This window comes from Nansenia antarctica (assembly GCF_963989245.1).
Source record: "Nansenia antarctica genome assembly, chromosome: 19".
Classification (NCBI taxonomy): domain Eukaryota; kingdom Metazoa; phylum Chordata; class Actinopteri; order Argentiniformes; family Microstomatidae; genus Nansenia; species Nansenia antarctica.
In genome coordinates this window covers 19,044,508-19,072,280 of record NC_137692.1, presented here as the reverse complement: position 1 = coordinate 19,072,280, position 27,773 = coordinate 19,044,508, and the positions used below count along the sequence as shown (strand labels likewise).

At 43.5% G+C, this 27,773-nt stretch overlaps 2 protein-coding genes across 3 annotated transcripts in view; one reads left to right on the top strand and one right to left on the bottom strand.

The window, feature by feature from the left end:
• Positions 1–256, top strand: part of eml6 (EMAP like 6) — a gene marked incomplete at both ends in the record, with an annotated part of 87,773 nt that extends 87,517 nt beyond the window's left edge. Inside the window, one exon of the mRNA XM_080549351.1 lies at positions 232–256. Within this exon, the coding sequence (XP_080405477.1) occupies positions 232–256 (25 nt within the window). The remainder of the gene's footprint in view (positions 1–231) is intronic.
• A 3,025-nt stretch (positions 257–3,281) lies between these two features.
• On the bottom strand, positions 3,282–27,285 carry rtn4a (reticulon 4a). Of its 2 annotated transcripts, none has more exons than XM_080549206.1 (7): positions 26,462–27,285; positions 9,575–9,782; positions 8,148–8,286; positions 6,463–6,532; positions 5,850–5,896; positions 4,590–4,648; positions 3,282–4,208 (listed from the first exon to the last, which is right to left on the bottom strand). In XM_080549206.1, exons 1-7 carry the CDS (start codon positions 27,084–27,086, stop codon positions 4,163–4,165), a joined length of 1,194 nt encoding a protein of 397 aa, XP_080405332.1. In that variant the 5' UTR covers positions 27,087–27,285; the 3' UTR covers positions 3,282–4,162. The 2 variants fall into 2 exon arrangements, with proteins under 2 accessions (XP_080405332.1, XP_080405333.1); XM_080549207.1 differs by lacking the exon at positions 26,462–27,285 and adding an exon at positions 15,525–15,779.
• Between the last annotated feature and the right edge of the window lie 488 nt (positions 27,286–27,773).

The window sequence follows — 27,773 nt, the reverse complement described above, 5'->3', positions numbered from 1 at the left end:
TCACCGAACAGCTCATCGTGTGTTGATACTTTCATAGATTTCTGTTATTCACATTCATTTGGCTAGTCGTTATACTATAGGACTACATTTTTGTATAATTTTATCGGAATTATTGTAATTATTATCTGATTTTAGATTATTCTCATTCATTGCAGAGGTCTGATTTGAGATGTGATGATCTGTTTCTTACTGTGCTACCTTGTCTTCCTCTCTTGTCTTCCTCTCTTTCAGTGTCTTTGTGTGGAGGTGTCTGTGATACAGAAGAGCTTCCTCTACACTCCTCCACTCAACACTAAGGGCTCTATTTTAACAGCGTAAGAAAACTGTCTTAGCGCAAACGCGGGGCTATGTTGAAATATTAGTGTTATTTTCAAGGCCAGAACAACCGATGGCACTTGACCTGTTCACTGTCGTGAACTTTTAGCGCTACTCCACCCAACTGAGCACAGATGTGACAGGGCTCCAGACCTACCACAGGTGTGACAGGGCTCCAGACCCACCACAGGTGTGACAGGGCTCCAGACCTACCACAGGTGTGACAGGGCTCCAGCGCTGTGGTCATTGCACCCGTTTACCGCCGACACAAATTGCGAACACGCCTGCGTTTTGACTCGCATCAGTTTTGCGCTGTCAGCTGAAAATAGAGCCCTCAGACTCCCTTACCATACATACGTCCACTGGAATTGGTTATATGCTGAATTTCCGTTCTCTTCCCTTATCCCCTAAATGTGCACTCATTCACTCCCCCCTTGGTGTAAGATTTGTCAAAAGTGTGTCCACCATATATTTGACACCAGTCGGTCCCTCAAATCCATGAAGGGTGCGTGTATGAGAGCACACTTCAGATGGGAAGAGAATTGGAAATCCAATGCAGCCAGGATCCCCATACAACACCAACCTTAGCCTGACATGCTGCAACTATGGTCCTTGTCTAGCGACAACACCTAGGCCCCTAGACCCTAGTTGAGCTACTACTGTTTTGCTGATACCTAACCAATTCTATCAGATCTACAAGTGTCTAGGGGAGTAGGGTCCTAGGCCTATGAGTTGCTTCTGGACAAGACCTGTCCCCCCCCCCCCCTGAGAACAAGGTCCATGGTGGGATGGGGTGCTACAGTTATCACTGTTCTATTAGTTCACATCTAGCAGAGCAGATAGCTCATTTTTCTAATGGAAAACCACATTGAAGCAGATCTCTTGCCACTGGAAAATGGTGGATTTTCTTGCCTCAGGAGCAATGACCATTAACGTTTACATTCTCATTTGCTTTCATTGGCGGATGATAGGTGACTACACGTTGCCATGCCAACTGTTGATTTTTAGATCATGGTGTTGAGAAAGTTTAAGTTATCCATTATTTGTTTTAAACAGCCTTTTCCATTGTTGATTACCATCACCAACTTAAGTGCCTTTATGAATTTTTCTACTTGTGTTACATTTATGGTTTTTCAATTTCACAATTGAAATTATTTTGTATACGTCTGGTGCTATTAGATTATAACGTAAGTTTCACTCATTCAATATGCAGAAAGGGACATTGCTTTGCTGCTGTTTTATTTATTGCATAAAACATCCAAAGTATGATGGCAAAATATATATACCGGTATAGTGAGTTATGATATCTTTTAAAAAAATATTTATGAAAATATTTAAATGTTGCTGTTATCTGACGATTAATTTACAGTTTGTGAAAAAGTAGGGAGCATATTCTTGAATTATTTTAACTATTGTCAAAATGTTGATTATTGACTCAAACTGTTGTGGAATATGATGAGATGTTGATGAGATGTTCTTCCATATTTGCCATTGTATAAAGAAGAAAAAATAATCTATTCATATAGACCTGATACAATGAAGCATTTGTTTCATCAACATTAAATTCCAGTAATGGAAGTTCAGCTGTAAAAAAAAATATAAAAAAATATCAGTCAAGTAGACTGTATAAAAGAGAGCAAAGTCATATAGAAATATAATCTATAATAATATTATATTACATTATAATTATTGAATATATATTGTATCTGTATACATAGCTCTGAGAGAGTGACCTCTGACCTGTCACACCAAAGCTGACTATGCAGTCTTTCTTTCTCAAGCCCTGGGGGGTATTCCATCAATGTCACTGAAGGAAAATCCTGGCTTATTTTGATCAATCTCGCGACTGATCAAAATAAGGCTGGATCGTCCTTGACCTTGATGGAGCATCCTGATCATACTATATCCATCCTTGTGCATTAGTTTGTTTGTCTGCTGTTGGACTATTAGCCTTGCCTCGCTGTCTTTCTCCTGTCTGTCTCACTGTAACGTTGATCTCTCAGTGTGGCAGAGATATATTCTCCCTATATTGTTACAGTAATGTGCTGCTTAATGAATTCCTGGTCCCTGTTTCTACGTTTTTATTGATTCATTTAATTTTTTGTACAAGACTGTGAGATTGTTTATCTATCTAGCTATTGTTTTCAAATTATTTGTATCATATTGTAAAATACGAAAAAATATGCTCAAATGCATGAATTTATTTTTTAATCAAAATGACATCTTTGTGAAGTGAGGCAAGATTGTATCGTATGAATGACAATCATGGTTGTTTTTATACCAATTTAGTGTAATTGTTAATGAATGTGTGAAAATGTATTTGCGCAAATGTTAGCTAAGTGTATGGAAAGATTAAATGGGAATAATAGAAACCAAACTGTTGTCGTTTTATTTCACCAATGAAAGTTGTAAATGGACCTCAAAGCTACTGTGGTCATTAGTATGGTAGAACTTAAAAGGCTCAGTGTGATTATTCCTCCCATTTGTGTAGTTGTGATACTTTCAAAAGCATCATTTGAATAACGACCTGACAGATTTTGAGACTGTGGCTCTATCCAGGAACAAGCCCCCATGACACTAGACACTGCAGAGCTGGAAGGATGCGATAGGCCAAGTGGAATATACATTTTGTTAATAATTTGGGATCTAGGAAGTAGGGTCTAGCTAGGGGTTGTTTGACAGGACACATATTTATAGTTTGAGATATCTTACTATTCCCCACAACCTTCAAAGTAATACAGATCAAAGCAAATTCCGTCTATGGCACAAATGCTATACAATGTGCTATAAAAATACAAAACACAGACCGTAATTCATCTAGAAGCTTTATTGGTAATTGTTTATATTTCACAATGCATTCCACAAACAGTTCTCAGAAGAGTTCATCACAATTGTATGAAGTATCATTCACAATTACTTGCATAACAAACAATGCTTGAAGTTTCCAAGTTACATAACTTTGCAGCTTTAGATATTGGGTCCACAGACAGTAATGTTTTACTTTTTTTTTTGTTTTGCTTTTCTTTTTTCTTTTTTAAAGTTGAATGTTTGTAAACGTGTTCTTCCAGAGTTTATTTACTAGGCAGCTGCAATGAGGTGAAATGATTTACTCTTAAATATTTTCTCAGTTTTCTAAATGTTTCTAGCTGGAAATACTCAGAAGCATGGATTGCTATGGAGTAGCTCCCAACTGGCTGACCAACGTTTACAGACCTCAGTCAAGCACGGTGACGAGGCCGTGTCGAGAACACACTCAGGCGCCACTGAAGAGAGCTAGAAGCTTTGTGAAACTACACAGTCGATCAATAAACCGGAAAAATCACAGTAAAATAACCACTAACTTAATCATACCAAAAACACCACAGGTACTCTCCATAACGGTACCGTTAACCGTACCCGTTAACCCCCCCGCCCTCCCCCCCCCCCCCCACTTAAAAAAAAATAAAATACTTGTTTGTTTCCAATTTTTCCAAACAGTGGGTGAAAAAGAACACAACCCAACCCATGGTGCACTTCTTTTCCCATAATGCATCAGGTCAGAGCGGTAGATTAGAATACAATGCTTGTGTTTTGTTTTACATATTCACACAAACTAGTCTTTAAAACCAGATAGATGGCCATTGTAGCACTTTATTTCAGCAACAGCAGGGTATACTTTTGAACCGATGCAAAAAACAACAACTGATAACCTGGGATGTTTTCCAGGGAACACAAAGGAATTCTGGAAAGACTTATTTTAACAACAGTGGGTGTGGGGGGGGGGGTCTGTCCTCTTCCTTCACCCACGGCACCCCCGTCCCCCAACCCAAAAACAGGACTTTAAGGGACAAACTCATCATTCGGCTATTCACTCGGCCTTCACTCGCTTCAGTCCAGGGACTTTGGCCTGGATCCTGGAGAGAGAAGGAACAGGGATTGTCAGATTCTCACTGAGATGGTCTCTACAGAACACCTCAAACCTCAACAGAGATGGTCACTACAGAACACCTCAAACCTCAACAGAGATGGTCACTACAGAACACCTCAAACCTCAACAGAGATGGTCTCTACAGAACACCTCAAACCTCAACAGAGATGGTCACTACAGAACACCTCAAACCTCAACACAACACCTTAATACTACCACTGCTGGTAAGACAGTCTACCAGCAGTATTCTGGGTAGCCATGCGCACAATCATAACTGATGAATAAAAAGGAGGGAAAATGGATGACAAGCACTTTCCTCTTCCATTCCTCACTAAACAATGTATTTCATCCAACAGTATTTACTTACTTTCCAACAATGTCTTTGACCTGGTTGTTCACCATGCCGATGTAATGGTCGATTTGTACCTAAACAAAAAAGCAAACATTACAACACAATCATTACGATGACATCCAGTAGTACGCTAGCTTTTTCACTCGGGCCCCAATCCCATTTCTTATTTTTACCCCTCTTTTTTGAGTGCCCCTTGCCTTTCCGCTTGCCCCTCGGAACAGAGCTAACAAGGGGTAGTGGTTGAAAACGTCCCCCATGGATGCTCGAGATTCGTTCACAACAAGTTTCACCCTATCCATCGATCAAACAAGTCATCAAATAACAAAGAACAATGCTTCATTACCAGGCCACATCATGACAGAATAGCGGTGCCCTGTAGGCTAGCAACCCTGCTCCTACCCTGCCAGTCTGCACTGATATTAGAGGAGAGGTAACAACCCTGCTCCTACCCTGCCAGTCTGCACTGATATTAGAGGAGTGGTAACAACCCTGCTTCTACCCTGCACTGCACTGATATTAGAGGAGCGGTAACAACCCGTGTTCCTACCCTGCCAGTCTGCACTGATATTAGAGGAGAGGTAACAACCCTGCTCCTACCCTGCCAGTCTGCACTGATATTAGAGGAGAGGTAACGACCCTGCTTCTACCCTGCACTGCACTGATATTAGAGGAGCGGTAACAACCCGTGTTCCTACCCTGCCAGTCTGCACTGATATTAGAGGAGAGGTAACAACCCTGCTCCTACCCTGCCAGTCTGCACTGATATTAGAGGAGAGGTAACAACCCTGCTCCTACCCTGCCAGTCTGCACTGATATTAGAGGAGCAGTAACAACCCTGCTCCTACCCTGCCAGTCTGCACTGATATTAGAGGAGGTAACCACCCTGCTCCTACCCTGCCAGTCTGCACTGATATTAGAGGAGCAGTAACAACCCTGCTCCTACCCTGCCAGTCTGCACTGATATTAGAGGAGCAGTAACAACCCTGCTCCTACCCTGCCAGTCTGCACTGATATTAGAGGAGGTAACCACCCTGCTCCTACCCTGCACTGCACTGATATTAGAGGAGCAGTAACCACCCTGCTCCTACCCTGCCACTCGACAGAATGTGCAAATGATGGAGGGGTAGGGCTACGTTTTAGGGACAAGGGGTGTATTGGGATTGGGCCTTGGACTTGAATTCAACATTGATAGAGCTTACTGTACTCTAAATGCAGATGTTCCTTTCAGATTCCTGGCTTAGTGAAAGGGAAAACCAAGTGTTAAGGTGGTCCTACCTGGTACTTCTCATAGATGATAGGACAGCTGAACACTCCCACCAGGCCTGGGGAGAAGAGTGGGAAAAGAAAGGTGAGCTCATTTGTTCTAGAAAACCAAAAGACACATGGATAAGACACATCCCTGTTCTCTAAACATCTCTACATAGAACACTGGCAGAGAAACCTTTGGCATTATTACTATTACTTATTGAAATTGTAGTTTTTTTTCTTCCTAGAACAGAAGTCACGGCCAAAAGTAGCATCCGAACCTTTTGCAGTACTAGTAAACCGGAGTGCATGCTACTTTTCTCGACATCTTTTAATTAGGTTGACATATCATGAAGTCTACTTCAGTCGTGGTTATAAATCTTGTCTGGCACCACGTCTGAATCGGGCCCTTCACATGGTTGCCTGAAATACCCCCGGCTTAGTGCCGTTAGAGTCAGCCGTGACTACATTGGGCTGAGGGAGGAGCCAAGGCTGTCGCGAGGTCGAGAGAGCATTACCAACCACAATGCTGACTGTACACCAGAGTTCTAGAACTGCTGTATGGTGGCGTCATTAAAATAGCCTTACTTCCTGTCCGTTGACTATGATAAAGGAAATGAAGGTTACGAAAGTGACGTCTTACCCATAATAAGGAGAGTGAGTCCGTTGAACAAGGCACCGACATAGGTGAGGATCCACATCAGCACAGCAAACTGGAGAGAGAGAGATTTTAATATATCTTTGATCTGTCAATGTGTTCGTAAGCACAGCACTAAATTACAGATCCCCCCCCCGCCCACACAAAATCTTTCACATTTATTTCCTCTTCTCAAACAAAACACACTAGCAAAGTAACCCATGACCATATATGGATGTTTACAAGATGCTACATTACATCTTTACAAGAGTGAGAGCCGACCACACTGTACATGGGCATGGTAGTGAGTGCTATAAAAATGTTAAAGTAATTAAAGTAAACAAACTTGACTGGGGAAGCAGAATCAAAACATCAACACTCATCATTTAGAACAGCGGCCCAAATATAAACACGCCCATGCCGATGGGTGGTGGTTTGATTGATTTATGAGGTCTGGCTGGCACCAGTTCACCAGGTCACTACCACTCCGTTCTGCCCACAGGGAACAGTCTAAATAGATGGTCTAAATACATGACACTGAGTGAACCGTGCTAATGCTAACCCCGAGCAACTGCAGCTGATGGCTCCAATGAATGGGCAGAGGACCATCTTACTGGATACTACTATGAAAGGAAACAGGCCAGGTGTATTTAGGGAGGCCAAGATGTTCATAACATTGCATAGAATGATGTTATGTTGTATAAAACCTTGCACTGGCATGATTCCCCTAACTTAAATGATAAGACACTGACACTTGTTCTGTACGACACCTGTTTGCCTGTTCGGGAACAAGCACACAACACAGATCTGAGATGGTTCGGTTTAGGCACAATATGGCACAGATTGCATGTTGGGGGCTACCGCCATCTTGCTTATACCTATCCAATCCTCTCACTTGTGAGTCACGAGTCTCTAGTGACGGGGGGAGCTAGGCGTTGACGTCGTTGTGACATTGCATTCTCCTGAACAGGTCCCTAACCCCCATCACGCCCCCGAGCCCACACCATGCCAGAGAGAGGGGGCAAGGCTTGAAGGGCGCTGGGGTGGCCTTAGCAGACACCAGGATAGGAGGGGTGGGGGTGGGGGGGGGCTGTGCTGGGCTATACAGGGGGACGTGGAGGTGTTGACAGGCATGTAGAAACCCCATAGCCCTGAACAGCTGCTGCTCTGTACAAGGCTGTTTCCCCCTTCTGCACGGTTCACTCCCACCCATAGGGTCACCTACTGGAACCTGACTGTACATGGACACAAGGGAAGCAGCTTTTCGCTAGCGAACATTAACTATTAGATGTCAGGGGAGAATGAGTTTCATTTGAAGGTTTAGGCCAGGGCATTAACAGATAATACTTATAATACTTAGTATCCATATATCTAGTCTGTGACATTTTCCCCATGCAAAGATGCCTTTAAAGAATTATGATTAGCTACATCATCCACTCCTCGCACTTTAGGAAGTGACATGTCCATGCTAGCACACCCTTCAATATGGGTAGATGCTAAGTGGGATCCTTGGGACGACACCAACCGTAACCCTTACCCAACCGTAACCCTTACCCAAGCACAACCCTTACCCAACTTTAACCGTTGGGACATTTCAAATTCTACGTGGTGACGTCAGAGTGGGTTCATCCCAAGCATCCCACTTAGCGTTCACCATTCCAAACATCCTCTCTATCAGACGCTCCTCTCACCTTGAGTGAATCCACCAGATCTTCGACCAGGAAAACGCACCGCAGGGATGCGATGGTTTTGTTGAGCCTCGCCAGAGCGGCGTCGCTGTACTTGTGGACCGACTCCTCTGACATGGCAACATCCTGATCCAGGTACAGCCTGGGGGAGGACAACAGACACACATCAGAAACAGGGCATAGAAATAATATAATATACATTCCATTTTTGGCCTTTAGCAGACACCTTTATCCAAAGCGACTTACTTAGACAAATGTATTTGTTGTGAAGTGAATCATCTATCCATCAGTCGTCATAAGAAAAAGTAATCTACGCTATGATCAGGGGCCATTGGCAGTTACAATGCTAGAAGAACGAATATCTATATTTATTTAGGTAGAGAAACTGTACTGGGGAGAAGTGGGGAATGAGGAGGTCTTTAGGAGGGAAAATTAAGACGTAGCCTGAAGAGAAATGCTTGATAGCAAAGTACTAAGCTACCGTACTCCTAACAAATCCAACTGAAAACAACAAGACTATAAAAGGAATGTCTGGATCCAAATATAAATTGAAATGAATCATCAAATTGAATATAAATCAAGGAAATTAAACTAAGGAAGAGGAGTCTGCAATGCCATCTCACAAAGCTCAAGAGTTTGAGGAAACTGCCTGGCCTCTTTATTTGCTTGCTGGATTGACTCCTTTATTCTTTCACCAGAAACGTTCTGTCTTCTAACCCCAGCTAAATCGATGTTAACCAGTGGTTGGTTGGTGAGAAGTCATAAGGCAGCTTTGAGAATAGCCTGTGTAGCATGCAGCAGTTTCCTGTTGGTTGATTGGGTAGTGCATGCACTCCTGTAAGGTAGTCACTAGTCAAATGTGACAGCAGCTGGTGACGGACAATTCAGACTTTTATTCTGAAAAATGTCAATAAATTTCAGCGTTGAAAATCAATGACACACTCGCTAGTCAAGCCAAAACAGTGCAATGCAATGGATTCGGTGAGTAATCCCCACTACTACCTAGTTAGTGTAGAGTAGTGGGGATTACTCACCGAATCCATTGCATTGCAATTAGGGATGTCCCGATCCGATCCCCGGCATCTGTATCTGTGCGATATTTGCCATTTGTAAGAGAAGATAAATAGAATAAAAACCTGAAGGCACTTAAACTAGAAACTTTTTTTCTACAATGCTGAATGCTGCTATTTAAATTGTTTTAACTTTAAACCAGTTGGTCAGTACTGCAGAGTACTGTTTTTGTTGCTTGAATAAAGGCTGGCAGTCTTTAATAGCCAACTGTTGTTGTGGACTATATATTGGGGAAGTATTTGTCGAATAGGCGCCCTTCATCAGATTCTATTCTACCAACTCCATTGAGACCAATACAAATTGCACAGGGATTTTAGGTGTGAACTCGGGATCAAATGTAGGTCAGGGTAGCCACTCACTTGAATGGGTGTCCCTCGTCAGACTTCTGGATGGCCTGCAGGATGCCCTTGTATATCCTGAAGCAGATGGTTACAGAGAGGAGGGCCAGGCCCACGTAGGAGAGCACGCTGACGATGCTGCACACAGTCAGGGACAGGAGCAGGAACAGGCTGGCGCCAAACACCACACCTGTGGTCTTGACATCACGCCAGTACAGGAGCTCGACCACTGCAGGGAGGGAGGGGAGAGAGAGGGGGTACAGGGTCAAACAGCTGCAGAAGGGGGTCTAAAGCTAGGCTAGACTATGGAAGTGATGTGGAAATGGGATGATGAAATCAGGATGAATCAGACAAAGTCTATGAAGGAATCTGATGACAAAATCACCAATACAGATTTTGATTTGGTTCAATATTAATTTGTCCACACTTCAGATACCAATTGGCTACTAATAATTCAAAGCCGCTGAAAGCCCTTAGATGTACACTTCTTCCATACACTAAAAAGGGATTGCCAGCAGATTTCATTCATTCATTCTTTTTTTGTTCTTTTTTCTTCTTCGATTAATCTAACAATTTTTCAAATGTTTTATTAGGCGATTAATCAAATGACAAATTTAATTTTTTATTGCTTGATTAATATAACAATTACTTTACCCAAAATGAATTAATGTCCCATTCATATTTCAATATTTTATTCAATCATCTTTTAAAAACAAACAAATGTAACAAGAAACAACGTATGCACTGCAGGGCGTTATTCCGCTGGTAATAATTAACTGGTAATCTCCATTTACAGTCCAACATAAAATCTCTCCAACAACATTAAAGGAAGAGCTTGTTCAATTCAAGTAAAAGGAATATAGTGCCGCCATCCGGGGTGTGCGTGGATTTGGGTTCCTTTTGTGGAAAAAGTCCTCCACACTGCTTTGCCTCATCCTGAAATACATCCAGACACAAAGCACATTAGAATAATGATAATAGCAACATATTTTAAAATTAGTCTAATTTCAACATCACTGCTGTGTTACGTTATTAAGACCCTTTTTGTCAGATGCCTGATCAGAAAAGTAAACAATAAACATAAAATGTTATACAACAACGTTAGATGACGCCTGCAGTGCAGAAATTTGTTTTAACATGGGGGCATTAAATAACATTTTTTACAATCAATTTTAAGCGACTACTAACAGAGATGCTAATCCTAACGCTTGGTGGGTGGGAAGGAACAGTAAACAGGACTTACGGTGCTGTCTTGCTGTCGTCTTCACAAAGCTCTGGGATGCGTTCGCTTCAAGTGTTCGTGCATCGTTGTACTGCTGTGATAAGCCATTTCCAATTTGCAGAGCTTAGAGAGCACCACATTGTCAGGTCTGTCTAAAATACTCCCGCACTTTAGTTTAGATGATCGTGAATCCATGCTTTGACCACCTTCTTGCAATGCACCAATGCACGTTATGCCAACCCTACTGGAGAATAACCTGTTGGTTGACTCACACAACCTGTTTCACAAGTCCTGAACATCAGAATAGGGGTTGATGGACATTTGTGACAGGACTTTTTTTAATTATGTTTTTTGTGATGGGTTTGGTGAGGTTGGGTGGACTTTAAAGACAGCTCCTTGTGTTTTCACCAAGAGCCATTCCATACAGGTCAGTGTACGATATTAGACGTGAAAGAGACATCCATTTCCCTCTGTCTTGTGACGCATCCTGAAACGTAGACTAAGCTTGTGGGACATTGCTCGAGTCTGCAACGTCAGTTCAGTCACCAGCTACTTGGCAGACGACCACGTTTTCAAATGGCTTAAGTGGCAATGAAAGAGCTTATAGTTGAAAAACCCCCAAATTGCATTTTACAAGTTCAGATGAACCCAGGGCATCGACTTCAATGTGCTGCTTCAATTTGTTTTAATTAATTGATCATAAAACAAAATCACTGGCAATCAATTAGCTGTCAATCAAATAAGTGCAATCAAAAGACATTGGGGGGGGGGATTCGAGCAGGGCTGGACAGAAGCCATCATTCTATCTAGAAGCCACAGAGCTGATTGGCAGAGGAAGGCAGAGTGGTATGTTTATGCCGAGGCATCAAAAAACCACCAAATGAAAGTCGTTTCTGGAACATGCTGTTACTGCATTGTTGTCTTGTTGGTTGTGTGTGTGTGTGTGTGTGTGTGTGTGTGTGTGTGTGTGTGTGTGTGTGTGTGTGTGTGTGTGTGGAGGGGGGGGGTAGCTTTCATTTCTACCAAACCACAACATCAAAAGGTAGCAGTCCTCCTAGACGTGTAGGCACGCTACACGGTGTAGCTATGACTACAGGAACATGCAATTCCATAGTTGGAATTTTATTAGCCATCTAGCCCACGACCATTGCATCGCATCAACCCATCGGCCCTTGATCTTGTTCTAATAACGTTGCTGACAATATGAACACGAGCAAACGTGTAACCGATCCAAACGTGGAGGGGGTGGGCTGTTAGTTAGTACAGGTCCACATGTGACCGTCTACATATGGTAAAGCGTGAACAAGCATCAGAGAACTGGAGAGAGGAGGATACTAAAAATAGCCCACGCATTATCAACCGTAATGATCTCATCCAATTAACACGCCGTGTTTCAAATCAAATCTGGTCATTCCACAACAATAATACTGATTATTATAACTCAGCGGGGGTTGAGTGATAAAGACAAGCGAAAAGCAGGAAAATGCGTAATGTCGTTTACAGCCCCGCGGGCATCAAAACCATGTCCAGTTAACCAGATCTAACGCAGATCAACCCTCTCCTAACCCGACCGATCGGCCGTCAAAGCGGTGAAATAAGACAACAACAACCCCGTTAATAAATAGCAGCTATGGTTAAAAACCAATCAGATAATGACAGTTATATTACTAACCCCGTTGTGAATCCATTGCGAGCCTCCGAGCTTCGTGCAGCTACGAGCTCAGCTGGAGGGAGGAGGAGGGGAGGCGGGTCACTTCCGGCTAGGCAGATTTTATGTGCGCTCATGTAATGCGCATGCGCCAGGGAATCACTTTACTGACAAGTTCAAGTTCATCTATTAGGATTACTCGTTTCGATTTAATTTTTGGGGTGTATTAGGGGGAGGGGGACTCTGTTTTTTTGGGGGGGAATTCGGTCATTTTGTTACATACACGGAATGGAGATTTTGTGAAAGGGGGGTAAATAGATAAATAGATGTGGAGCTGTTACATAACCAAGCTATGTGAAAACGTTAACAGTGCCTCCTTGTTGTAAATCTTTACCTTTTCTTTTGACTGTTTTCCCCTGCTTTTATATTCATTCTATGCTTGTATATGTTTTTATATTCACTTTATGTTCTTATTCCTGTTGTAAAGCACTTTGAGCTGCATTTCTTGTATGAAAGGTGCTATATAAATAAAGCTTTACTTACTTACTTACTTGTTACAGTTACAACTGAACAGGAATAGTGGTATACTTTTTTTTTTCTCTCTTTTTTTTTTAAACGGATAAAGTGACTGCTCTCAGCCGCATGCATTTATATGAAATAAACATTATTATAATGTACTGAAACTTCCAACCATCAGCTATTACAGGCTGTGAGACTTTATCCGTGGTAGTCAATCATGATTACTGTGCATAAATTAACATCGAGAGGGCACGCCGCACGTTAAAGCACGAATTACGCTCTCTAGCTTAACCCTTCCATTATCACTTTAGATTTTTTTAGGTGAAATACTGCATCTGTCAAGACTATTAGCACAGCACTCCATTACAGCTTATTGTAGGTCAGTGGGTATAAAGTTCTCATAGAAATCCATTCACAACCCACTTCAAAAAGGAGAAAACACACGTTTCAGTTTTACTCTGAAACTATCCCATTCTCTGTTAGAATAAAAAAACATAAGCACAGGAGAGGACCACCCACTTGATCATATTAGGGATGTAGCTAGCATTTATCATTTTGGTGAGGCTAGCCCTAGTGTGTGATGTCACTGTGGCTCATCCGGTTGGTGATTTACAACAGAGACGTCATTAGTAGTAGTCATTCTATCTAAGGAGGGGCGGAAGGTAGCCAAGAGGTTAGAGAGGCCAGCTACCAATCGGAAGGTCGCTGGTTTGATCCCCGCCTCAGGAGGGAGCTGCATGTGAGCTGGTGACTGGAGGGTTGCTGACATCATATCTAAGGTGCCTACCACTGCTGTTGTGCCCTTAAGCAAGGCATGTAACCCTGGCCGCTGACTATGGCTGACCCTGTGCCTAGAGCAAAAAATAAATGTCATTGTACTCTGTCAAAGGTTGAATCTAATTGGAAAGGTTGAATCTAATTGGTAAGCATGAATCTAAGCTCAATACTGCGTAGTCACTCAGGCTGGGCTGGTTTTCAAAAACAGCATTACGTTAACCATATCAACTGATAGGAACAAAGTGCCACTAAGACTTCCATACTTGACTGGTAGTGTCCACTTAGCTATATAATAGAAGCCATAGAGAATGAATGACACCACTCACTCATCATCATTGAGTCCAACAGAGTTGACAGAGAGGACACTTTGCATTACTGCACAATGGCCTCTCTGTTGCAATGTGTGCCGATTACTGTGCTGCATCCCCAGATGATGCAAGGGGCTACACACATGACGATCAGCAGAGCAGCCATGAGGACAGACACATCACCAGAGGCCGACCGAGGCCAACCGTACTTACTGAGTCATCTAATAGTAGGCCTAGAATAATGGCTACGACTGGTTTCAACTTGAGCCTAGAAAAAGGGAAGGGAAGTCTCTTGAGCAAAAGTCACATTTTTCATCTAGTGTTGGCTGTGTTACTTTGCTAGAGATGAGTGAGTCATCTTAGACTCACGTTGGACTGCATCCATTACAGATCAGGGAACATCACTGCACTTTAGCACATGCTGAGGAGAACTGACTAGGCAGGTGTTGAAAAGGTGCCTCGACTCAAGTCGGCGGAGGAATGCTGGCTCTGCATCCAGCAGCAGTTCTGTCAGCGTGGGGTTAGAGCAGGCAGGGTTTTCCCACGTTGGTCCTGGGAGGCCACTCTCTCAGGGTGGCACATTAGTTGCTCTCACCACAGTATTAACACACCTGTTTCAACTACTCTTCTACATAGATTAATTAATTGACAAATCAGATCTGTGATCTTCAAGCCACGTGTAACCCTGATGCAAGCCACCAGAGTTGAGAAACCCAGGTTTAGAGACCCTCTTGCCAGGTGCAAATTAGCATTTTTTGGGAGAATCATGTTCAATTCTTGAACGGTCTTGACAACAGTGTAAAGTGACTGTAGCCCAACAATACTTACAATACAATTTCTCTACTAACTAAAAGATGACTAATAGATGATTCACTTACAACAAGTAGGCCTAGGCCTACATTTGTCTAAGTAAGTTGCTTCGGATAAAGGCGTTTGCTAAATGTCTAAAATGTAAATATGTCAATGTGCACTCGTACTGTCACGTCACCTCTAGCTCCTCAGCATGGACACGACAGCCAATCATTAAACAGTTAATGTCACTGTGGCTCAAGGCCCCTCCTCCCCCTGTGCACCTTTGCACAGGCTGCCTACCGCCAACAGGACGCACTGGCGATCTGACCAAAGGTTCATCTGACGGCACAACATTAGAAATCCAGAGAATAGAACGCTCTAGAAACCATGACCTTTCAAACAGTGCCTCTGGCACCCAAGAGTCACAATGTACAATTGCCTACATATGTACAGAGCAATTTTCACATGCATGCATGAATGGGCAGGACAATCAAATCCCAATAGCTAGCCTTCCACCGCTCGAAACTTCCAAAGGTCAATAATATAGAAAATGTACCAACCAGTACCGGTATGTAATATCTGTCTGCACTGATACAACTTATAAGAAAATTAACATTAAACATTAAAATGTATAGCCTAATCACTGCTATGAATAAATTCAGTAAATGTTGCAGTAGCAGTAAGCATAGGGAAGAAGAGGGATACCCTTGTCTTTCCAGTGGCACTGGCAGGAAGGCAGCTGCAACTCCTTATTGTCCATGTTTTCCATGTCAGACAGAACCTGTGTGAGGATATCAGCAGGACATTCCAGATCTTGTGTGGGCTGTGGAGGCGGACACCCAGGCGGGGTGTGGAAGAAGAGGAAGAGGAGGAGGAGGAGGAGGAGGGGTGGACCGAACCTTTCTCCAGTGAGACAACTGCAGCGTGCTTGCTCTCTCCCTCTTGCTCTCTCACTTACTACTCCTCCCTCCTCCCTCCTCCCTCCTCCCCCCCTCCCAGGCTGCAGGACTGAGGTCAGCTGACTGTCTGCTGGCTCAGAGAGCGGCTATTGCTAACACACTGACGCAGCGGCTATAAACTTCACCTCCCTCCCTCCCTCCCTCCCCGAGTCAGATCCTCTTGTCACACAGACACTCTCCTTCCCCTCCCTTAGCCTTGCGCAAACCTACACATTTTTCCCTCCCCCTCCCTCTCGCTCTCCCACAAAGCAGAGAGTGGTGACTGGGTGACTCCACCCAACAGTCTACGTAGTAACTAGTAGCCTATTACACGTATAACTATAAACCCACCATTGTTCAAGTTTAGCTAAAGAGTCTAGCCTAATGTTTACCTTGGACAGACTTCAATGTAACTGTATGGTAAATATCTGTTTTGTTAAAGGACTGAGGATCATCAAATTAACCAATTTGGACTGCAAAGATTCTTATCTAATGAAATCTTATCCGATTGTGTTATCATACCTGCTCATAAAATGTAGTAATGTTCTACAGTGCTGTTAGAAACAGCCAGGATAGCTAATCTTTAGGCTTACATGTCATTTGAGGCTCGTAAGCTCAGCCAAAACAATATTCACCAACTAAAAAGCATAATATTTGCTCATCATCACACTAAATACACATCCTCAATTGTCAAGTGACATGAGGAAAGGCAGGGTGATTGTCAAAGAAGTCCACTAGAGGGCGCCTCCCTCCTCGTATCTCCCCGTTAGCCTGGGTTTCTCATCCCTGTCTCGTTTCAACATGATTTAGCCTATCATCACGGTTTCACAAATCACAACCAGCCTCTCAGAAAATAGATAAGACATTTACACAGTAATTTTTAGATACAATAGCGGTACAAAGTTCATTTAGCTGGCGCAACAAAAGGGGTGCAGTCAGTCACACTGAGTGTAAATAGTGACTTGTGACCCATCGTCATGGATGTGCATTCAAACACCTGCCTGACAAGCTCACTAGAGGGGGTGGCGGGACTCTGAATGAGCAACGGTTAGGGGCGATGTCTTAGATGGAATCGCATCTCAAGTCAGAGGAAAGAGGGAACGCGTGCTGACACAGTCTGTTCCTGGTCTGCTGGTGTCGCAATGCAGGCAGGCAGGGAGGCCTTCTTACGGGAGTTTCCTCACGCACTGTTTGGGGTTCTGCCAGCCTGCTTCACAGTCAGGCTCCACGCAGAGGAACATGTCTAGCTAGCTACATACTAACCTTTTGTGTGTGTAAGGTGTGCCTGTGTCTGTAGTGTGTGCATATATTGGAGGTGCACAAGTGTGTGTGTGTGTGTCACTGGGTTGAATAAACAGCAAGGTGCAACTGAGTCATCTAGAGATGGAGGCTGTCAACTAGGAAAAAATTCCCCTCGCAGTCATTTTCCAAAAACCTGCATTTTAATCATAGGGCTAGGCTCACTCCAGTTTAGCTTGAAGCGTACAATTATTCAACCAACCTATGGATATTCTTTACATAAAACATTAGCCCTCGGGCAAGAAAACGACACAATGCAAGTAACCATAGAACAGGCTCCAGCTCTTTTCACACAGAGCTGGGTGGGGTTGATGTGAGCGTGGGGGGAGGAGGGCTCGGAAGGGCCATCATGGGGCCTGGAAAGGAGGTGTTCAGTTTCAGTACGCCTGAACGCTGGTTATTTCCAGTAAGGGGCTAAAACCAGACGACTGCAGATGGAGGTAATCTAATTCGACAGAGTCAAAAGCTCGAGGTAAAACAGAAGCAGTACGGGGGTGAGTCAGACAGACAAAGGCAGACCTGCTGCCATGTGCCCCGCCCTGTTTCCCCCCTAGACCTTGTGGTAGTGGTTCTGGCAGGCCCTGTGAGTCAGTGTAGAGCACAATTCAACCCCACCCTGGGGTTGGAGGCTAGATCAATCAGCCTAGAGAATTCTGTGGCTCGTTTAGGAGGACGCAATGTTTCAACATGTTCAGATAAGAAATATATTGTGAAGGAAATGTATATTATTCAAGACAAATTTCCCCTCCAGGGACTATAAAGTTAATCTTATCTTGTGTACAAGAGATATGACATTGATAAGCCTACACAATGTTCCAAACCACACCAAATAGCTGATATCATTATCTTTTGTTGAGGGATGGGGCTTCAATGAGACTGGGGGTCACTCCCTATGAATGTAAAAGCCTCATATGTTGTTTCATCTTTTTTTTTAAACTCAATATTGTTGGAAAAAAAAAAGCCTCATGTGTTGTCCTTTTGCTTTTTTTGTTTTTGCAGTGACCTTTTTAAATATTCAAGAATTTCCCGCAATGTGGAGTCAAAATTCCTTCAGTACTTACCACATCAAGGATAGATTGCAAAATACAACGACAAGTTAGGGGAACTAAAATGATACAGGCCTACTAATCTACATGATATGAATGGAATCAACAGAATATGAAAATTAAGACAGAATCTCATGCCACAACGCACACATCTAAATGAAAATACACACACACACACACACACCCACACCCACACAAAATGCAATGGTTAACTTTAATAAAAGATGCAAGAGGGAGGGGGAAACGATGACGTAAAAGAACTGAAAGAGTAAAGGAACCAAAGAAAATGGATGGATGGTGGTTGGTGAGAGAACAACCAAGGTGAATGAAATGATGATGAACCACCAACAAAAGAAAAACGTGGTGATCTTCCATGCGGAAATTACCTGACGCTGCGCTCACGTTGGGCATCTGAACACTTTTGGGGCCCTCCGTTTCCTTAGCGAAGGTCACCGGCTTGCCAACAGGGGAGTGGACGAGAGGAGCCAGAGGTGGGGGCTGTTGGAGGTCAGCCTTACCCAGCTGAGGGGAGGTCTTGTCTGAGGGCTGGGTGAGGAGGAGGTAGGAGGCTGAGCTCTGGCTGGGGACTTGTTCCTGTACTTCTGGGGTAACTTTTGCGTAAGCTATCTCCTGATGCCCAAAGGGCAGGTCATCATCCATGTCCAGCTCTGGCGCCTTAGCAAACTTGGAGTTATCCAACGCCTCCAGAAACTCATCGATCACGCCCCGAGGGGGCCTCTCGATAAACTCAAACTCTTCAGAGGAGACTTCGGGCTCGGAGGTCTCCTCTCCGGCCTCTGGCTCTTCCACCTTCATGTCTCTCTCCTCAGTGTCAACCTGGAAAATCGATGGATTCTTGGCCATGGCCTCCAGGACTGGGGACAGAGAGTCTGCAGAGGGACTCTCGGAATCGGAATCTTCATTGGCCTTTCCACTCTGGAAGTTTAGTGGCTCAAACATGTCGGCCATTTTGGACGAATCCTGACTAGTAAACCAGTCTTTTTGTTCTATTTGGACGGGCCCTTTGCTCTGGGGTGTGGTCTCCTCTGCCTCTTTAACGAGGTCAAAGGCACCAACGCATTTATCAGGTTCAGGAGAATTCTTCTCAGCTGCTTTGGCCTCTGTCATCTCAGCCATCTCCTTAAGCAGTAACATTTTGGAATCAAAAACAATGGGGTTAGTGGTGCCTGACCAAATCGGGACTTTAGGAGACTCGATGATCTTACGGATCGGTTCAGGGCTTTGTTCTGTGCTTCCTTCAGAGGAGCCAGAGTCCACTTTCTCTGGGTTCAGAGGGAAGGACTTTATGACATCAGGGAGAGACGGTGGAAGAGCAGAGTCCTCGCCCTCTTTAGGGACGGTTGGGAACTGACCCATGAGGGAGTTGGCAGCCATTTTGCAAGACTCATATGTTTTGGTCTCGTCATAATATGACGGAGGGCTATCTTGAGAGTCTCCGGCTTGGCCGTACTGGACCAGGTCTGGGGTTGGGCTCTCAGACATTTTAGTTGCCCCGCTGTCAGAGTTGACATCCACAAAATGGGAGAACCCAGTGTCAGCCACAGGGGAAAAACCATCAAAGGGATTCTTCTTCACTTCGAACATCAAATCGTCGTCTGATTGGCCAAGCATGTCTGGCTCGTGCACATGGGAGCCACTGGCCGGCGCTGTGTCTTTGGAGAACGTATCCATGGAGACCCTGGAGTTGTCTTGAGAAGCTAGGAATGGAGAATCCCAGTGCTCTGTTGGGTTAGAGGAGGCAGGTGCAGTGTGAGATTCAGGGACCACCTGGTGGTCACTGGTTAACTGGGAAGGAGTGGTGGTAGACCTGTCTAAACTACAAAGATTATCTTCAGGGGACACTGAGACACCGCTGTCTTCACAAAGGGACTTGGACCCTAGATCCTTCTCTGAGCTCAATAATGGAGAATTTTTTAACTGGGAGCGGGTAGCAGCTTCTAACCCGCTCACAATATCCTCATCATGCTTACTAAGGCCCGATCTGGAGTTGTTACCCTCTTCACCCCAAGGTGAATCCTTGGAGAGTGTTTTGGTGGGCTCGCATGGAGAAGTCCAGGGACAGAACATAGCAGAAACAGCAGACGCTGAGTAGGGGGGTTGATTTGGACTCTCAGACAAAGAGAGTTCCTCCAGGGAATCGGGAGAATGAAGAGGAGAGAGTGGGGAGAGGGGAGCAGGGCAATCACCCTTCTGCCCAAGTTCTTGAGTAGAGAGGGGAGGGGGAAAATGCAATACATCAAGACACAGTCCATTCAGTGCCTATACGAGCCATGCTGGCAGTATGCTGAGCTGAGAGTGTTGATTCCCTTCAGAGATTAGCTTAACATGTAAGCTAACCACTGAGGAGAATAATCAGTCAAAATAAATCTTATTAGTTTTTCAAAAAGACTTCAAGGTCTGCTTAAACCCAGGCCACACATCCTGCGTGAGCGTAGTGTGTGCGTCGCGGAACCTCTTGCTTTTCTTTTCGGCGCCCATGTTAACAGGTTAGAGCAGCCACACAGCCAGCTTCAGTGAAAGTACTCTGTTGATAGTCATATTGACATCATACTAGCAACACTATAGTTTCAATGTCTAGCCTAGTCTGTAAATATATATTTTTTAAAATGTATAATGTTTTTTTTAACTCAAGGCTTCCACCATCTGTTTCAAATTAAAAGCTGTATAGGTATTATTATACGTATAGTAGTCATTGCAGATACCCAACGTAGGCTGTAATTCTATTATGTATTTCAGGTGAAGGGCAGTATTTTTCCAGTGATCGATCTCTCACACTCTCTCTCTCTCTCTCTCTCTCTCTCTCTCTCTCTCTCTCTCTCTCTCTCTCTCTCTCTCTCTCTCTCTCTCTCTCTCTCTCTCTCTCTCTCTCGTGCGCGCTCTCTCTCTCAACGAGGGTAAACAAACAACATGTGATGCTATCTGGTTATAACCGCTTCACTTTTTGGAAAGGCAAACTCAATGTAGAAAGATTTGTCTGGCAGTAGCAGCACCACAGCAGAAACACTATCTGTGGACATGAGACATCCGTGACGCACACACGCTGCTGGGGCAGAGGTAGCCAGTGTGGCCCTAGCGTTAGTCAGGGACTACGGTCACAGGCATTCACGATACAGGGTCAATCAAACTGAAAAGGGAATCAAAAACATCATGTCACTATCAAAGTTACTCTCAATTGTAAAATGCACTTTTGCTAATCTACACAACCTACACATGCGTTTCAGAAATCCAGAGCAGGGAAAGCAATGAGGGAGAAAAAAGGTGTGAACTGAAAAGGGAAGATGCAGGAGGAAGGGTAAAAGAGACACAGCCAGCAGAGAAAAGAACTTGCCTGTAGGGAATTGCATCAGAGGTTGAGACGGAGCAGGAAGAAGAAAAGGTTCATCTGAAAAAGAGACACCAGCATAGCATGGAATTGGTCAATACCAGCAGAGAGAAAGGCAGAAAATACAGTAGCAGGGTTAGAATGAGACCAGCAGCAGCACTACCATAGTGTAAACCAAGGGAGCGACACTACAGTAGTGAGACCTTGCTGACTGTTTCTCTGTATATAGACGATGCTCTGTGGAGCATAGACTACAGAGGGACAATTTCCAGCATGCAACAAAGAAGTCAGGTCACTCTGATGACTGTAGGAAGCAGGTAGTTTTATTTTAAAATAACTTCCCCTTTTATAGGCCTATGAGCATCAGGTTTAAGGAACACGGTTAAATAGACAGAAAGAAAACAAATTACCCTATGAAACGTTCATCAGCTGGCATATGACCACTAGGCTAATACAACAAAATGAAAGTGACTGCACCAGCAAACACTGAATAAGAAATAGAACACACTGTAGAGTCCACTGTAGAGTAGAGTTGGACGGTTTTACGGTTAAACGGAAAACCGGGGTCTCCTGAAAATAGCAACGTTTTTTTAATCAAAACAGTCATAAAACTCACTTTTTTGTTAAATGTTATCATAACGTCATAAATTGCTATATATAAACGCCTTAAGAGTGTGTGGTTGAAGATGCTATGAATGTGATTTTTGTAAACAATGTAATTTGTCAAATAAATGACCTGTCAAAAAAATACTAGCCTATTTAGAAGCCATTGTCTGTGTGGTTGAAAATATTGACGCTATTGAAAGTGATGACAGAACTTTTTGTCAGTAAAGTAATTGGTCAAATAAATAACCTGTCAAAAAATACTATTTAGAAGCAATCATAATCGCATGTCAGATGACCACTTCTCCTCAGAACGTTGAATTAGAAAAAGGTATGGTGATGAGCGCAAGCTAGGTCCACAAGGTAATTGGTCAAATAAATCACCTGTCAAAAAAAGACTATTTAGAAGCGATCATAATCTCACGTGACAGCTTCTCAGAAGGTACGTGATCACCAAGTGACCTGCAAATGTAATGATGTGATTGAGCAGTATTGGAAAACTGAAATACTTTGAGCAGCAGTTGAAACTCTGTGTAGGATCCAAGCTAATGAGAAAGAGCCGTTCATTCAATTAAGAAGCTGTTCCAAGATGTTATTCTTCATAGATCTTCCCCCTCGATAAGCGGAGCTAGGTATGTTAAGTGTTTCATCTATTTTATGTGTTCCATGTATTTACATGTACGGTGTAGCCTACTTAAGTGTGCCTTTACACTTATATTAGTGAAACTATGAAGCAGCCTAATTGTGTGCTTCCGGTGTTTTAACAGTGTTCGACATAAATGTATTGTAGTAGTATAGGCTAGTATATGGCTCCATTATTTGAAATTGGCGGCTCCGTCAAAATTGGAAACCGTCCAACCCTCCTGTAGAGTCCTTTCACCATATTTGAGATGATTCACTCGTCCAAACTCCAGGGCATTAGGTGGTAAGTGAGGTAACAATAACAGTGATTACAGAATAACAGTGAACAGAGATTGAGCCTGAATTCAAATCAAGAATTAATTCAATTTTAATACTATAAGATTTCAGAATTTCTCATTAGCCTACGATGTCTTGGGTAATTTCGGGATGAAAGAAGCAGAATATAGCCTAATCTTAAAGACAAATCAAACTTGACTGAATCAACGATTAAGAAAGCAACACAATTGAAAATCACTAGTTGCCATCATCATGTGCCATTGTCCACTCATTAAAAGCATTTGCACATCAAAAGCAAGCAATAATTCACATCATTGCAGCAATGTTGTACAGTGATTCGAAATCTGATCATGATTATTCAGATTAGACCAGTTTTAGACCAGTTACCTCTCCTGTCTAGGTTCCAGCGTTGAAGTAAACCTAAAATTGAACCGATAGACATTTAACATTAGGCTACATTTTAAATTCACCATGTGTATGCTGCTGCTGTGTCAATTACTTAATTTCACAGTACAGCCAGATCTTAATGAAACACTTGCTCCAGTTTTGTATCAGTAATGTAATCATCCATGCTAGCTAAGATATAGCCTAGTCATCAACAGCCAGCATGGCTATGAGATGTGTCATGCCATGTGTCAAAAGGAGAAAAGAAAACTATAGGGGCGGGTCTAGTAGGCCTACATTCATTTCGACAGCGATGGCAGCCATGTTAACACAAGCCATAAGTCACTGCTGGAGACATGAGAAGAACGGGCCTCCCCCTCCATGCTGCTGGTGGCGTCTGAGTGGTTAGATACGTGGAGGGGAAAATGAGCATGCATGACATGGACATGCTACACAACGGGCTAATCTTTCACCTGCTGCTATCTGAAAACCAAAGAACTCACTGTATGTTCGCTGTCAACTCACTCCTTTGTGACATAACATGTTCCATTCCACAAGGAACACAGAACATTGTATATTTTTCAGAATGGAAATAATCCTTAGCTAGGCTAATCTAGGCCAAATGCAATAGGCTACTTCAAGTGAATGAGACGTATCCTGTCCACTCTGGTATATATTCAGTGAGACCTCAGATAGATTAAAATAACTTCCGAGGTTAAAAAAGAGCCATACTTGACTTGACATGGTCCATGTGCCTAAGGGTGGACAGTCACACCGTGCCGAACTTGGGTAATGAGTTAGCAAGTTTCAACAGGGGGGAGAATGCAAAATCTGAAGCAATGATACACATCATAAAACCGCAGTTCAGCATTATAAACCTGTTCTGGAATTCTGCTTCAGTAATGGAACAAATGATTTTCAAAAATGATTTCTGTATGAAAACAATATTGAGGGACAGGCCTAGCTGGTAACATAATGCCATAGTAAAACATAGGCTTGTCCTAAACAGCGACAGCACCACAACTATGTGTGCCCTGTTCAAATGTAACACAAGAGGCAGAAGTGCTCTCCTGTGCTTCTGACAAGCTGCTTATACCAGCTGCTGTTGTCATAATAAGACATAAGACAGAGACATGTTGGGAGGGGGGGCCAGGGGGCAGTCTAGTGATGCACTTAACTCTACTTGCCCCTTCCTAGGATGAATGAATGAATGAATGAATGAATGAATGAATGGTCTTTATTGTCATTAATATAGTACAGGTACCATACAACGACATTTAGTAGGGGGGGCTCCCCTGGTGCTAGGAAACAATTACTAAAAACAAGAAGGGAAAAGAGCTGGTTTACATAAATAAAGGCTATACACTATCCACTATACTATACTATACAAATAAAACTGTGCTGTACTCTATGCTATGCTATACCTATTCTAACATTTCCTATCTCTGAACCTTATGTGCACGAGGGTTGTCATATTGCACATAGTATTGTTGCACATTCATTTAAAGTGTCGCAGTTTGCAGGTTTGAAATGTTCACAGTTGTGTTTCAGTATTGCACTTGATTACAATCTAGTAGCTGCCATCAAATTGTCTAGATTGTCTGGATACATTGAATACAACAGCAAAACAAACAGCACACACACACACACACACACAAAGGCCTTTAACACATTCAGAGACAGGGGATGTAATCTTCTGCACATTTCTGAGGACCTAAATGACAGGAGGACATTGAAGAAGGGAGAGAGCACTGCTATCAAAAGTGGGGCCTTCAGACAGCTACCCTGCCCTAAATCAAGCAGCCCTGTCAACCCCAAGCCTTTGTAATGGTCTTTCATCCAACCCCGCCCTGTCCTCCCTCCTCTGTCATAGCTACCTAGCATCATCATGCCTGGCAAAAGCAATGATCATCTCTTCATCATCAAGCACTTAAAATGTTGCATTTACTTCCATGCATAAATCAGCATTGAGTCAACTAACAATCCAACAATGATGTTGCAATTTAAATAGAATTAGTAGATCCATCAAATAAAAAACCTCACGATGAGGCAATGCCATGGTTTGACAGGTCTCTTGCTGGCTGATTTGGGGGAAACTGAATAAGCTATTGCGTCGAACATACATGACATCAGATCAGGCAAACCTGCAATTATTATTACCACATTTAATGAAGCTATTGCCATAACGTTGGGAGGGGGAGCAGGGCTCATTCACTTTGAATCACAGATTCCTTTGTTGTGACTAATCCAACCCATCCTAGGAGAACATAGCGTGCTATATGGGACCACCACAACCCAGGTGGGAGTAACACAGAGGAAAGGGGGGGGGCGATCGAATGAATGATGAATCAATGTTAAAAAATAAAGCCAGAAATACTATGACACACCTAAAAAACACGTAAAAACACGTATTCGTCTCGTTTTAAAAACACAGCCTGACGTGGGGACCACCACAAACCAAGGTGGGAGGAAGGGGGTGGGGGGCGATCGAATGAATATGAAATCAATGTTTAAAAATAAAGCAAGAAATACTATGATATGACACACCTCAAAAACACGTAAAAACACGTATTCGTCTCGTTTTAAAACACAAGCCATCGCCAAAACCGCAATTCTACTGGCTCTGTCTGCGGGTTTGTTGGTCAAAACAGGTGGGCCTGTTTCATCTTCCAGGGCTGCAAGGCTAAGCTCGCTTAACGCTTTTATCGACACACGATAACGTTTATCGCTTTTAACCTGTCGGTATATATGATATCTATAGCTATATCGATGAGTAGAAACCGAGGGTTGATTACAACTGTTTGGGAACAACACCCCTAAACATAACTAGCTATTATTATTATTTTTCCCCCAACCCAAAAGGTTTAATGTTGGCGCATCAAACCCACAACTGAGCATCGTTGGCTAGCCACGAAAATGAAACGAAAATGTTATCGAGCGAAAAACGAAAACGCTACACATTGAATAAAAACATCGCTGTTAATAATAATAAATAATAATAATAATGTTTAAACCCAGAACATTCTATTCCAACATTAGGAAACCATAATCATGAGGTATTAATAATAATAATTTAAATGGTTCAATAATTCCTTTGACTAACACACTCACATGATGCTGGTCCAGGAGCCGCAGTGGAACGTTCGTTCGCTTCCGCAACTGCCAGTGGAGCCGATTTCGGGGCTCGAGGCTCGGGGGTAGGCTCTCGTGGGGGTTCGGGGGTAGGCTCTCGTGGGGTAGGCTCTCGTGGGGGCTCAGGGGTAGGCTCTCGTGGAACGGGGGTAGGCTCTCGCGGGGGCTCGGGGGTAGGCTCTCGTGGGGGCTCGGGGGTAGGCTCTCGTGGGGGCTCGGGGGTAGGCTCTCGTGGGGGCTCGGGGGTAGGCTCTCGTGGGGTAGGGGTAGGCTCTCGTGGGGGCTCGGGGGTAGGCTCTCGTGCGGGTTCCACCGGTTCTGGAATTGTGAATGTGTGAACAAACTCTTCCAGTTCCTCTGAGTGAGTCGAATCTGGAATCATCTCTGGTTCTGTCAGCTCCGAATCCTCAACCGATTCCTCTGTGAATCCTTTCGCCACATCCATCTCGGACAACGTAGCCTTGTGTCTTTCAATAGCGTCCATCGCTCCGCCAGCCAAGTCGAGGATTTCGTCCTCTTTCACAACGTCTTTCGACGTCTTTAGACTCAGATCACCCATGTCGTCTCCGAACGGAGATGTTGTGGACGTTACTTGCTCAGCCATTTTTCAACTGAAAAAAAAAAAGTTTCCAGTTCCAAATTATTATTTTTTGGGGGGGGTGGCTACTGGCTATTGTCCTTTAAAAAGTCCAGCATCCAACAATGTAATATGATCGTACTAAGATCCCCCTCGGTCGTTTTTTTATGTCCGAATTAAACCCTAAAGTTGGAGAAGTGCGCCACGACCACTTGCCACGGAACAAGGGCTTGCGTTGCTTAGCCACTCCGACCCAGAACGTTGAAATAGAAGCGAGAACTCGATCGACCAATCAACGGTGTAACACCCCCTGAGCGATGTCACCTGTGGCCAATAAGTGTTTGGGAAAGTCAAACAGTCCCCGCCCCATTAAAATAGGGGAATAATTGATCTTGTGTAACGCCCCTTTCTCAAACCTGCGTTCAGCGTTGGCCGAGATAGTTCAGGAGCACACGTTGAAAAGTGTCAGTCTGACATAACGTTACAGCCAGTTACATGAGACTAAAGTTCACTGTTACATAACCTTTTTTGATTTACTCTTACTTTCCTGTCTAGATATACAGTACAGGCCAAACGTTTGGACACACCTTCTCATTCAATGCGTTTCCTTTATTTTCATGACTATTTGGTACATTGTAGATTCTCACTGAAGGCATCAAAACTATGAATGAACACATAGGAATTATGTATTTAACAATAAAGTGTGAAATAACT